The sequence below is a fragment of the Corylus avellana genome, chromosome ca10 (genome assembly GCF_901000735.1).
Source record: "Corylus avellana chromosome ca10, CavTom2PMs-1.0".
Lineage (NCBI taxonomy): Eukaryota > Viridiplantae > Streptophyta > Magnoliopsida > Fagales > Betulaceae > Corylus > Corylus avellana.
Window position 1 is genome coordinate 1,446,542 of NC_081550.1, and position 14,812 is coordinate 1,461,353.

At 34.8% G+C, this 14,812-nt stretch overlaps 2 protein-coding genes across 2 annotated transcripts in view; both read right to left on the reverse strand.

Annotated features, from left to right (window-relative positions):
• Nucleotides 1-1,515: 1,515 nt before the first annotated feature.
• On the reverse strand, nt 1,516-9,164 carry LOC132164076 (linoleate 13S-lipoxygenase 2-1, chloroplastic-like). The gene is made up of 9 exons (XM_059574490.1): nt 8,716-9,164; nt 6,739-7,007; nt 6,339-6,576; nt 4,853-5,176; nt 4,667-4,752; nt 3,989-4,099; nt 3,579-3,880; nt 3,129-3,395; nt 1,516-2,531 (listed from the first exon to the last, which is right to left on the reverse strand). The coding sequence occupies exons 1-9, from the start codon at nt 9,068-9,070 to the stop codon at nt 1,772-1,774; spliced, it is 2,712 nt and encodes a 903-aa protein (XP_059430473.1). The 5' UTR covers nt 9,071-9,164; the 3' UTR covers nt 1,516-1,771.
• Nucleotides 9,165-12,769: 3,605 nt separating this feature from the next.
• Nucleotides 12,770-14,812, reverse strand: part of LOC132164485 (linoleate 13S-lipoxygenase 2-1, chloroplastic-like) — a gene marked incomplete in the record, with an annotated part of 5,993 nt that continues 3,950 nt past the window's right edge. Inside the window, 3 exon segments of the mRNA XM_059575005.1 lie at nt 12,770-13,647; nt 14,149-14,415; nt 14,508-14,809. Coding sequence (XP_059430988.1) covers nt 12,888-13,647; nt 14,149-14,415; nt 14,508-14,809 — 1,329 coding nt within the window.

Here is a 14,812-nt window from a genome sequence, read left to right on the forward strand (position 1 = left end):
TTCTGTGTGAAACACCTAGGCATTTGAATATGTGTCGTTTGGAGTCGTATTTAGGTTTTTCACATACTATAACTTTAAAGATCTTAATTAGCATGAATTTCACAATAAATTAATAAAATGAAACATACCAGAATCCATTGCATCTTTAATTCTTCTTTGAAAGTATAAATACCAGATATCGGTTTCTCTCGCTTGACCCACTTTAAGTACATAAAGATGATGAAAATTGTGTACATTTATAAGGCGAAGAGATGACCGGTTTCCTTTATTCCTTTATAACTCAACTTCCCATCAAAGTAAGAGTTAATTAATAAGAACCCACTTCTCTTAATTAATTAACCAACAGTTTATTAAGAATTAAAATTAAATAATCTCATAAATTTAGGAGTCTAGTAAATATTCATATGTGCTATGTCATGTGGGACATTAAATTCTTACATTCTCCTACTTTGCCCATATGACTAATATTGTTTTAGACTCAATAAGGTTAACATTAGGTACACAAAAAATTTTATCAATCCTTACTTTAATTTGGTAATCCTAAATACCATAATTAAACAACCTACCAGTTTGAGTCATGGCGGATGTACATCAAAAGATGACATACTCCCTTCCATCTACCACAACACTAACAACTTGTTCAATTATGGTTCATAAATGAGAAGTGTCTAAAAATTGGTCCACAAAAAATGTTTTTTTTCAAAGACTATTCCTATTGTCATTCATCCAATCTTATATGTACGTACAAAATGGAAAACAGGAAAAATCAAAAACATATTTAATGAGATCTCAAAAGTGTCTAATAACATAAATAAACATTATGGGTTACAATCAAGATCGACTCATTATATTAACATGTTCCTTAAATGTCTTTGTTGGTAACCCTTTAATGGATCTGCAATTATAAGCTCTTTATTAATATGTTCTATAGACACTCATTGTTTCTGAATTTTCTCCTTTATGACAAAATATTTAAGCTTTCGTATGCATATAGCATCTTTAGAATATTTTTTGTTCTTCGAGAAAAAATATAAATGCAGAATTATCACAATACATTCTCAGTGACTTAGCATTAGTGTCGACAATTCCAAGTCCTGACCTTACCCAATCAATAAACTGGAGATCGTTTCTTCTCCATGAGTATGTATGCTCTTTCATATTTTTGCTTGTACAATACTCAAATTAATGCTTTAAATAAGCTGAAGGTCATTTCAAGTGCTAGTTTGTTTTATCTTTGCAAGTATTCTTGCCTGGTTTACCGGGGAGCAGTCAATTACTATATCAGCACCAGGCTTGGAATTTGAATAATTAGCTAGGTCTATCAAATCTGACTCAAAAGAACAAAATTATGGATTCCATCTTGAAAATAAGTGTTCCTAATGGATTCAATGTAATCACCCAACATGTCGAGATTCAATCAACAATGATTTAACTCATTTGCCAGTTAAAGTAATCTACACATTAACCATAGACTATATTCATCAAACGAATCACATTATGCCCAAAACAAATCTCAAATAGTAAACAACATTTATTAAAATTAAGAAATGTCAACAAATTAGAGTTTTAATTAGAGGGTATTATTCCAAAAAACAAGTGACAAGCAAGGTGTTGGATTATGATACATCTTAGTTTTGAACCTTAATCCTAGACACACACAACAATGATCACCATTGTGATTCAAGCATTTAAGGTATGGAAGGATTTGTTCATTTTTTTTTTCCCTCATTGGGCACCACTGAGTTTGAAACTATAAAAACACATTTCAAATTCAAATGGAGATGCTATATGGAACTCCTTTTCCGGTCACCCCCGGCTGCGAAAATGGCTTCAAAAGCTCATACGGCACAATCCCAGCTCCTACTCTATTCTTGAAATCATTGTTTCCATTCCTTTCATCAATAATCCGTTCAAGCTCCTTCAATCTCCCATTAAACCGTTCAAAAGCCATCTTTATGGCCGGATCTTCAGCCCATGAGGGCTCCATCTTCTCTCCAAGGTACTCCTCATCCGGTGAATGATTAGACAATATGTCCAAAACAGCCATTATTCTTGTTGCTTGAAGTTGTGAAGGGAAACATTTCAAGAGTGCAAGTTCAGGTTTTTTCATGAACTTTTTCCATTCTTCTTCAGTAGGGTCTTCTGTGGGCATGTTGGTTCTGGCAATGGTAGGCCGGTTAGGAAAATAACCCCCGTAAGCGTATTGTCCAAAGTTCACGGCTGCATGGTGACCAGAAGTGACCCATACAATTGTAGTGATGATGCCAATTAGGTCTTCGGGGGTTTTGAGGACCGGCCACCACGGTTCGTCCTTCTTGTCGGCATGGCCGACTGTTCGAATTTCTGTCCACCATGCTTGGAGCTCTTGATCAGACTCTACAAGGCTAGGGTTTGGGTAGTAGTGCTTAACATAATCAGTGACCCATAATTTGATGGTATCCCATAGGATTAGACCATCATTAGCAAAGGGGTAGTCTTTAATTGTTAGCTTTAGTCCATGAGGAGCAGTTGGATCCTCAACAGCCATTCCCCTACACAATTGCAAAAACAATTGATATGGTAGTTAGTTTGGACACAATGATAAGCCATAGTAGTATTAATTAAATGATTAAATTTACTAATTTTTTTCAAAATTAAACTTTTAGAACATGCAGTGATTTTACATGGTATTAAAGCTACAAATCCCACTAAAGACCATTTTCTTTTTTTCCTTTCTATTTCTTTTTTTAAGAATGGCCTCCAGCTCACAAGAAAACAAACTAGATTAAATAGCAACGTTGGGTAGGCTTTGCTACCCGCAAAAGAGAATGAGCACCACCATATCATAATCAGGGTAAGCAAGAAAATGTGAGAAATCGTTTTGCTCTTTGATACTATATGAAAATTAGAAAATGAAGAAAATAAAAACTATAATCCATAGGACCATTAGGGATCGAAGATTGGCGTTAACTTACAGCTCTAATAATATATTAAACTACCGCTTATCCAAGTAGTGATTTAAAAATCATCAATATGTTGCAGAGTAATTAGGAGGAAAAGAGTAGCAAAACCAGGGGTATTTTATGAAAACTCAGCAAAATACCCAAAAGGTTGTGTAGATTTTTATGAAAGGCTGGCTATGAAATTACCTGCTAACTAGATCAGCAGGCAATGCTTGGTGGTCGAACCGCCATTGGAGATCGTAGGCGACGGAGCAGAGTTCCATGGAATATTTTGCAGGTGTGAATCCGGTCTCAATGGTTCCGCCTGCATTAATAAGTGCCTCTCGAGCAAGAGCATTGATCTCGATGGTGTAACGGAAGTGAGGGTGCAACAGTCTGTAGATTGGATGCATCACACTCAGTTGCCTATTGGTCGCAATTACATATGGTTCAGTTACACAATGAGTTCTTAGCCTGTAAAAGAGATAACACAATTTCCCATGTTAATCAATAAAAGTATTTCAAATTAATGCCCACACAAATAAAAAATAGGAACGATAAATTTGTGTTTGCCTGTCAAGTTCGGGTTATGTCAAAGCATATATACAAATCATGTAAAAAATTATTTCGCTGTATAGCAAAGTCTCACGTACGTACCAGTGACTAACGAGTTGGTGATAGCCAGAGTCATGGGCAAGGACATGAGCTTTGGCAAGCCTCCAAAGCCAGATGCATGTTGAATGCCAAGAAGGTCTAAAAACTTGCTTCCACTGCTGCTTTCCATCAATTGGCGGGCGAGTGAGTTCTATAGCCAGGGGCCTCAATGTGCCATCTTTGGTTAGGAAGAATAGTGTCCTTGAACCATAGAGCGTAGTGCCTTCAAGCCGTCTTACTTTGTCGACGAATGGCAACAATATGTCATGGTAATCTAGCATGAACAACTTCTTTTGTTGTATGGCCTGCACGCATGGATGTATACGTCATAATAATTGAGTCATATATGATGGGCATTACTAGCTTCCTGCATGCATCAAATTTATATGATGATCAATCTCCATTTTGCTGACCTTGTCAACGCTCATAAGACCTCCAATTTCTTCCTCAATCATTTCTGTTGTGATGGCTGATTCTGGTGGACCGTAAATCTCTGGGTCAAGTTTACTTTTTAATGGCCATTCCTGCATGAATTTTATGCAAGTTAATTTTAAAGCATTTGTAGACAAAAAAAGAAAATTCTATTTGAGTTTCAAGCTCGATGATTAAACACTTTTGCAATTATATTCTTAAAATTTAAAAATTAGTAATCTCGAATACCCATGTTTAAAAATTTGCAATGTTATCTCTACTGTAAGGATGTAGACATAATCAAATTGTAAATAGATAAAATATTTCTTATAACCCTGTAAAACTTTAAAATGCAAAATTATTAATTAGATTAAAACTTTAAAAAAGAACAATGAACCGACGGCTTGACCCACAGCTGGCCGTGGGTCATACCCGTGGATCAGCTAGGTAGCAAATTTTTTTTCTTTTATCTTTATTTTTATTTTTATACAACGTGAGGTAATTTTACATCCTTTTTTAGAATTTAACATAAAGTCCTAATGGGAAACATCAATGTGGGTAAGTAAAATTTCCCAATAAAATCATATTTACACAAGATTTATTTAATATTGATCAGTTTCATACCTATATATATATATATATATATACACACATTTACATGAGATTTATTTAAATCATACCGTGACCAACTGTATGCTATAAGGGTTGAGACCAGAAAGAGTCTGCCGAGCAAATTCTTCGTCCCTAAACCAAAAAAATTTGTCCCCTGCAATTCCAAAAACCATGTATATATATATATATATATATTATCATTTAGGGAGAGAGAGAGAGAGAGAGAGTTAAAAGTTGTGGTTTAATTTTCTCACTGTTCATTGTTTCGGGGATCTCAAAGCGCAAAACATCTCCTCCTGTTTCAGAAATGGTTTTGACAAGCCTGGGCATGACGGCTCTGAGGAAGCCTTCTTGGGTTTCTTCAGAGGGCAAGTTGACTCCTTCAGTGAAAAGGGAGTCAATGGCGGTGAAGTAGGGGAACCCAATATCTTTGTCCGTCATCACCGTTCCAAGAGACGGCACCAATACTCGCAGCACTGAATACACTGTCTTTGCTGAAAATGTCAGCTGCTTTATCTCCGAGAAGCATTCATCGCGAGGAACATAAAACCTGCTACTTCTTTTCTCAGATCGGGGATCTGCGTCCATATATGCATGCTTATTGTTGTTCAACCATCAAAACCAATATTTAACTTATATTATGTATGCATATATATTTACCAAGACAACTTATGGCTCATGTTAATCATTAAAAAAAAGGTTTAACACGCTCTAGTCACATATCAAAACATGCTAACAGGCCGATAATTTTGAATGACATTTTTTTACCTTTTTTATTGTCTTTAATTCTATAAAGAGAAATCCTACGATTTTTCTTGATATTCTACTGATTCTATGTGAATATTGTTTTTTAAAAGAAATATGAGGGACTGATATGGTAAGATTTTTTTCTGCTTTTTTAGAAAATAACATTTATACACGTAGGATCATAGAGCACTAGCATTTATCTTTCATAAAACATGGAGACGAAGGACCCAGTTAGCAAACATGCATGCCCAATCATTCATTGTTCCTATGTATGGTATATTTTTGCCTTTTATTTTGTGTATCTCCTCCAACTTTTCATATATGACCATTAATTATTCTCTCACAAGAAATGATTTGTGTCAATAACTTGTCAATAATTCTATCATATTTTTTTACAAATTCATAGATCAATTATTAGATTTGTGGGGTCCACATAAGTCAACAAATCTAATGATTAATTTGTAAGATAATATGAGAAAAATATGAGCAAAGTATTTACACCAATTGTTTCTCTTCTCCCTCTGGCCAAGAGAATTTATATAACTATATAAACCAGACAAACTATGACATGTCCTTAACCATACACTTGCTTATCCAAAACTGGATATGTCATTGTCAGGCTTTCAAACGGAAAGAGACACAAATTCAAAATATCTGTATGTTAAGGAATCGGTAAGTAAGTTATTGAGGAATTGGAAAATTAACAGAGAATACCATAGAAACGAACAGGATATTATGCATTTTTAACATTAAAAAATAAATAAATAGAAAATACTTTGGAGTATTACAATTTTTACAATAATTCTCTTACAAACTGATGTGACAATTTATAATTGATAAAAATGCTTAAAAGCGTATGGTTAATAACTCAATCACTAATTAATAAAATTGATAAGTCAAATTTTTTATTTACTCATTTTATCAATTATGAACCGTCACTTCAATTTGTAAAGAATTTATAATAAAAACTATAACCTCTATTTCGGCGCACACCTGAGTCACAATGGGGGCGCCCCGTCCTACAACGTCTAGGATAGGGGCGCTCTTTGCCGCCAAGTACTGGCCTTTGAAGTTTGAGGCTCTTGTCAGGATCTCCAAGATCATTGTAGACATCATAATCGTATATCCTCTCAAAGCTCTTGCGCTCTCCTTCACCATTCCCTCGCAAATTTTCAAGGTCTTCTTCTCTTAGCCTCCTCAACCCACTTGGTGTTTGTGATGGCAAGTATGACTGCTCCATTCAAAAGACATGAGTTGTCACAATCCAAAACGAAAACCAAGATTAAAAGATGTTTTAATTAATGTGTAGAGCTACTTTTCTTAAGATATGGCCATATTCATATATATATATATATATATATATATATATATGCTAGCTTTGAAGGAGACTCACCTTGTTGGCGAAAAATACCCTTTTTGAAGGATTGTCGAACTTTGAGTGAACCCATGAGCGACATGTGACATTTACAGGGCCATGAGAGAACCCATCGATGACTATATCCTCAAGGAACATCTCTCTGTGGTGCTCATTTTCAACCAACACAGCGCCAACCTCCCCAAAATCGATTGGAACTTCAAAACTAGTCTCGTACTTTACCCCATCATTTCCCTTGCCCGCCTTATGAGCGTATGCTCGAATTGTATCCTTCTCTAATCGTGTCTCTTCAAAAAGATATGGCAATAATGTTAGAATATTAATTAAATATTAACAATTTTTTTATTATGTGTTGGACCTCACTTGTTATGGATTAGTTTAAGGGTCTGTTTGAGATTGCGTTTGATGGCCCTAAAAGTGCGCTTAACATTCAAAAATTAGTTTGAAGAAAAAAAAATTCCTTTGATAAAAAAAAATTAAAAGCGTTTTTAAAGATACAAAAAGCCTATAAATGACACAAAAGCTAAAAAATGAAATTTTTATTAAAAAATCACTTTTTAACTTAAAAGTTCTATTTTTCAAACGCAATCTCAAACAAACTTTAAGTCCATGATCGAGCAACGAAAAATTAATCTATCTTTAATATGCTTAATCTTTTAAAATATTAATTAAATAATATCTTCTTTGATTAAAAAAAAAGAAGCAAAGAAGACATGGAGAACACAAAAGCTGCAACAAAGTACTGCAGGCCCTACAAGCCCTCAAAAGGAGGGAAAACAGAACATCTAAGGAGCTAGCAGACAAAAACCGGCCGGGGCCATGCATACAACTTACAAGGCAGGCAGCATATGATAACAACACCAAGGAACAGAAATTACAACACATCCACAAAAAACTCTGTTTTCTTAGTCGATCGGGAGTTGGGACCAAACTCATTGATAACATACCTTTCCAACGTACGTTATGGGACCATAGCGTAGGACTAGTGGAGATGCTCTCTCATTCAAGCCTCTCCATAATATTGCTTGTGATCCAAATTTGATACGCACTCTCTCTCTCTCTCTCTCTTTCATACACGTACTTGATATGGGGGTTTATTTTATTTTGCCAAGTTTCCTTTTTCATTTTATAAGCTATAAAGTTCTACTTGGCTTTCAAAAGAAAGGAAAAGGTAGAATTAAAACTCTTTCAAAAACAAGCGCTGATCATTTTGATGATTTGTTATTGGGAACTTCTTAAACGCCATTACAGCCTTGGTAATCAAATTATAAAAAATAAAAAATAAATTAAAAAAAGTATAATAAGTATTTGAAACGACCTTAGTTTTTTTTTTTTTTTTTTGAAACGACCTTAGTCGAGGCACTTTCAAAGAATAATTCTTTTAAGTTTTTATTGTTAAATCAAAATTTATCTTAAAACCTTAAATTAATAAAAAAAATAGTTAATTTAATTGGTTAAATTAATATTTTATCTCTCCTTTCATGACCTACATGCATGTGAGATAAATTATAGAGTCAAAGTTCTAATTCAAAGCCTTTACTTTGATATGATGCTTAATCACCACTTATAATACAAGCTTAAGCTTCAAATATACTTGACTTTTAACATATACTTTTATTTAATGAAAAAGAATGTATTAAACAAAACTCAACTTTATAACAAAAAAAAGGGACCTTCCTCGGGATCCCAAAGGGAACCACAAGATTGCACAGCACAACTAAACAACCGGGAAGGAACAATTAATCTACCAATTTGGCAAGAAAATCTCACTAATTAATACCAATTTGGAAATGGAAAATTGAATATAATTTCTAGCTCGAACTTTATTATCTTTTATTTTTCTTTTGGAGAGAGGGGGGGAGTATACCAAGTTATTTAATAAAGTCATTAAAAAAAAAAAAAAAAACATGTTACCCCAGCTAGTGGCCATCTAGCTAATTAATTACATACATTAAGGTGTGGTTCCTTGATTAATTAGGTTAAGAGAATACTTACTGGGATGAAGCTGAGTGCTAACTAGCTCGAGGAGGAGAGTTTTACCAAGCAAATCTTTTATATCATCCAACCCTCGTTCAATCCCAAGGTTTGACAAAAATCCACGAACCGTTGGTTTCACGGTGACAACGGCTTTAACACTAACGGACTTCTCGGTAGCTGCAGGACTGGCAACAGCTTTTATGTTGGTACCAACATAACCAGTGCGAATTTTTTTCTGGAATGAGGATTTTGACCAGATTGAAAGCGAAGAAGCCGTGCCGCCATTAATGCCATGGACGAATGGCCCCTTGTGTAAATATAGGAAGAGGGTTTTGGAAGTGTGAGATTGGTGGTGAACTCCAGGCTTCAACATTTTCGTGGGGCTTAGATGGCTGAATAATAATAATAATATTAAGAATAAGCTAGAGAAAGAGAAAAGGGTATCTCAGATTTTATTGCTCTTGGATACTCTGAAAATGAAGGGGGGAAAAGTGACAAAGATAGGAAAAGGATCCAATTGTTGTCATGCATTATTCACCTTGATGCATGGTTGCTCTTACTCCGAACTGCACTAGTACTACCCTAAACCATTTGTTTTGTCCCCTTAATTGTACTAGTAAGACAATTAATAGAGTTCCTAAAGACAACGGCATTTATAAAGTTAAACAAACGTGACATTAACAATATATATATATATATATACACGGTGACAAATCCTTTATTCTTATAAATTGACCTTATAGTTTATAATTAGTGAAATAATTAAGAGTTAATGATTGGCAAATTAGTTATTTACTGATTAAAATAATAAATTAAATTTTTTGTTTACCTATTTCACGTGAATTTATAAGAAAACTTGTTAAAACTGTAGTACTCCTAACACTCATACGAATATGTTCAATAGAAAAAAAATAAATAAATGAAGATATAGAGGGGTGTAGTGGTATATACAAACACAAGGACCAGATAAAGTGTTTTTGTCAAGGTAATGCAGTACTTAAAATAAAATAAAATAGGCTTAAATATATTTTAGAACATGTGATTTGTCTCGGAATCAAATAATTCCCTCGGTTTATAAAAATGTCACAAATAATGATATATGCATGTGGATCTTTCAAACTTAGTTGGTACGTGCTTCTATCTACTTTTTGTTCAAAGACTTAATGGCACACTCGCCATACCATTAATAACGTATTAATATGTATTATTATTATTATTTTTTTTTTAAAAAAAAAGAAGGTATGATCAAGCTATGACCAGAACAACCCCTAGGATCAATGGGGTGGCTTGGCTACCTCAACTAGTGGAGGCTTCAGAGGCAGCCGAAATCACCCCTTGCCATTTGGGCGTGTCTCGACCTCCACCTTCAAACTCGCCTAAGGGTGACCAAACCAACCCTATTGCTATTGGGGTGACTTGTTGATTGCCACCTAATTTTTTCTTTATCCTTTCCTTTTTAAGTTATTTTTATTTGTAAATAATACTAATTAATGTGGCATATGTCAGACGTGAAAGTACATCATTGATAAGTTTCACATATGTACCAGGCTATTAGATTTTTAGATTAAGAAAAAAAAAATGTCAACTACGATTATAAGATATCCAGATATAACATTTATGGATTATTTGATTTCGAGACAAACCAATGATACTAAAAAAAAAAGAAATTTATTCAAGGCAATAAAATAATTAAGTCAAAACATTGTGGGCGTTGTTTGTATAATTTAACCAATTTCATCATCAAAGAAACGTGAGCTTTACTGTCTTTTAGCTGAGTGAGTTGAAAAATCATCGGTCCCGATGATTCTTTGAAAGGAGCGATGATTCTTTGAAATTATTGAGAGGCATAAGGGAACCAAAAATTCCAGTCAAATCATACATGCATAACCTCACATGATCATGACAAGGAAAATCTGTGAACCACACAGCTCCAGTTTCACCTATCCGATTGTGAAACAACTTATGATTATAGTTTTACAGAAAGATATGTCCAGGCAAAGGACTTTATCACATGGACTTGAGCAGTACAACCGCATCAGTCCATTTAGAAGGACAAAAAATAAATGGCACACAAGTCGTACCATTAATGACTGCCACCTATTTTATATGTTACATTAATATGTATTATTTAAAAATTTAACAAAAAGAAAAAGAAAAACAATTTAATTGATGGGCAAGTTATAGCCTGCCTGGAAACGGCCAAACAACCCTTATGGTTAATAGAGGTGGCTTAGGCTTCGTTTGACAACCGTGTTTGGGCAGATGGTATTGGGCAAGTTACTGTACATTCTAAAAGTATATGCCCTGCCAACAGGAATGCAAGTCAAAAAGCTTATGAGCTTTGAACAGTAGCAAAGCAGCAGTGTCCAACGTTTGTCTAAGCTGCTTCTTCCTCTGTCACCCAGCGACTGCGAAGGCCCTCCACCACTGCTCCACTTACTAGAGTCCGAACTCAGGTAATTTTCTTGAGACATAACAGGTTTTAGATTCAGACCCATGAACATTTGTTTTTCCCTTTCTTATGTCTTTTTTTAACTTTGTTCTATGTCTCTCAAGCAAAAATAAAGGATGATTCATAAGTATTTGTCTTAACAACAACCAAAATACTACCCAAAAATAAATAAAGCTCATAAGTTTTTTGTCCTCTTTTTTTTTCCTTTTTTCTTTTTTTTTTTTTTTAAGAATAAAGCTCAAAACTTGTCCACCTCTTGCCATTTGGACGTGGCTTGACCTTCCTCTTCAAACATGCGTAAAGGTGGTATATGAGAGATGTGAAAGTACATCACTGATAAGTGTTACGTAGCACATGATTAGATTTTTATATTAAAATAATAATAATAATAATATCAGCAGCGTTTATAAGATAATAAGATATCCACATATAATATTTGTGGATTATTTGATTTTGAGACAAACCAATGATTATCAACAGGATTTCTTTGTACGTGAGCTTTCAGATCAAATATCAGTTCTATTTATCATTCAGCTGAGTCACTCTGAAAATCACAACTCCCAATGATTCTATGAAATTATTGAGAGGTATAAAGGAACAAAAACCTCCAATCAAATCATACATAACCTCACATGATCATGACAAGGAAAATCTGTGAACCACACAGCTCCAGTTTCACCTATTCCGGTGTTGAAAGATATGTCCGAGTAAAGGACTTTATCATGATCACGTGGACTTGAGCAGTACAACCGCATGAGTCCATTTCCGGCCACCATAAAAAAGTTATGCACTACATTTAGAAGGACAAAGCTAGCTTGCTATTTTTGATTGGTTGATATAACAAAGGAAATTGACACTTCTCATCATATATATATATATATATATAGAAAAATTATAGTTTACTCTTCAAAATTGACTATATTTTTCAATTCAAATACTAAAGTTTTAATTTTTGCAATTCACCCCTATAAAATTTCAATTTTTTTAATTCAACCAATATTATTTCAAAATTCTCATATTGCCCATAATTTTTATTTTTTATAAAATAAAAATAAATAAATAAAAAACAAGTTTGGGGGTGCAAAAATGGCCAGATGGCCGGCCAAAGGGGTGGCTATGGCCACAATATATTTTTTTTAATTTTTTATAAAAAAATAACAAATTAAAAAATTAGGGGCAATATGGGAAGTTTTGAATACAATTTGTCAAATTACAAAAATTTGGAACTTTGGGAGGGTGGATTGTAAAAATTGAAACTTTGGTATTCGAATTGAAAAATGCTGTCAACTTTAAGGAGATAAACTGTAATTTTCCCTATATATATATATATATATATACTGTACCAACTATATGGAATTGGAAATGTTTGGGAAGAGTTTGAATTCCTTGTAGTGTTAATAATATGACTTTTGCGTATGTGGATTCATTAGAAGAAAATTAAAGAGGCTTGCATTTTATGCAACAAAAATTTCTAAAAGTATTTCTGTCACTTGTGATCATGATCTCTTTTTTTTCATGATCAACGACCATGTCAATCGCTATTTGTTGTCATATTAATTAATTAATGGTTTTTGTAAGTTTTCGTTGTTGCTAAAATCTTTTCGGATTCAATTCTTGCTATTGAAAAGAAAAAAGATCATCCGGCTCATCCCATTGAAGTTTCTAGCAATATTCCTTGTTCTTATATACCCACATTTGCCATATGATCATCTACCTTCTTGAAATACACATTTCAACTTCAAATGGAAATGCTATAGGGAACTCCCTTTCCTGTCACTCCAGGCTTCGAAAATGGCTTCAAAAGCTCATACGGCACAACCCCAGCTCCGCTTCTGTTCTTCAAATCCCTGTTTGCATTCCTCTCATCAATAGTACCTTCAAGCTCAAGTAACCTCCCGTTAAACCGTTCAAAGGCCCCCTTAATGATCGGATTTTCAGCCCATGCAGGCTCTATTACATCCCCCAGATACTCCTCGTCCGGAGAATGATTTGATAGGATGTCCAAAACAGCCATCACTCTTGTCGCTTGAATTTGTGAAGGGAAGCATTGTAAGAGTGCACCTTCAGGCTTTATCAAGAAGTTTTTCCAAAATTCTTCAGAAGGGTCTTCAGTGGGCATGTTGGTTCTAGCAATGGTAGGCCGGTTAGGGAAATAACCAGCGTAAGTGTATTGTCCAAAGTTCACGGCTGCATGGTGTCCAGATGTCACCCATACAATTGTTGAGACGATTTCGATGAGGTCTTTTGGGGTCTTGAGAACCGGCCACCAAGGTTCGTCTTTTTTGTCGGCGTGGCCTACTGTTCGGATTTCTGTCCACCATTGTTGTAGCTCTTGATCAGACTCTATGAGGCTCGGGTTGGGGTAATAGTGGTTGACATAGTCACTCACCCACTCTTTGATATTGTCCCAAAGGAGGAGGCCGTCATTGGCAAATGGGTAATCCTCAATTGTGAGCTTTAGGCCATGTGGAGCAGTTGGATCTTCAACTGCCATTCCCCTGGCAAGTAGCAAAATCAACAAGTTAATGAACATATATGGGTGTTAATTTCAAGACAATATCTTGAGTTCGAACGTTGTCTTTGTCAATTCACTCAATTTCAGTTAAATATGCAACGTGTTAAACACCAAAATAATTCATAAAGTTGTGGAAATATATATAAGGAGAATAGCAGAATAAAGAAAACAGAGACAAATAATTTTCGAATCCATTAGGATAGATACCTACATACATGGCTATATTGTGGTCTTATTACTTAATATGATTGTGTACAGGAGACAACGTTCGAATCTAATCTAATCCTAATCAAATCCCTCATTTAGGGTAATTCAATCATCATTATTTCTCATATATTCTAACATGTACCACTTATTAAACAGAAGTTAAACCCATAAGTGAAGTAAAATGCTAAAATGTTAATTAAATGATTAAATTTAATCAATTTTTAGGATAAGCGGTGATTTAACAACTTGCTCAAACAAAATTTAGTTACGAAATCACCTATTAATTAAGTCAGCTGGTAATGCCTCCAGGTTGAATTGCCACTGCTGGTCATAAGCAGCGGAGCTCAACTCGATGGAGTACTTGCCAGGTGCAAATGAGGTCTCAATGATCCCTCCTGCATTAATAAGTGCTTCTCGAGCAAGAGCATTAATCTCCATAGTGTACCGAAAATGAGGGTGCAGTAGTCTATAGATAGGGTGCACCACACTGAGTTGCCTATTTGTCGCAATTATATAAGGTTCTGTAGCACAATGAGTTCTTAGCCTGCAAAACAGATGGAAATTAAACTTCCATGTTAATAGCTATGTATATATGGATTAACACTAGTAGGAGTGCATTAGAGCATGTGTAAGTACCAATGGCTAACAAGTTGGTGATAACCAGAGTCATGGGCAAGAACATGAGCTTTTGCAATCCTCCATAGCCAGATACCTGTAGCATCCCAACAAGGCATGTGAACCTCTTTCCACTGAGGCTTCCCATCTATTGGTGGCCGAGTCAACTCAATGGCTAGTGGCCTTAAGGTGCCACCTGGGGTTTGGAAGAACACCGTCCTTGATCCGTACAAAGTTGTCCCTTTAATCTCTCTTACTTTGCTCACATATGGTAACAATAGGTCATGGTAATCTAGAATGAATAACTTCTTCTGATGTATGGCCTA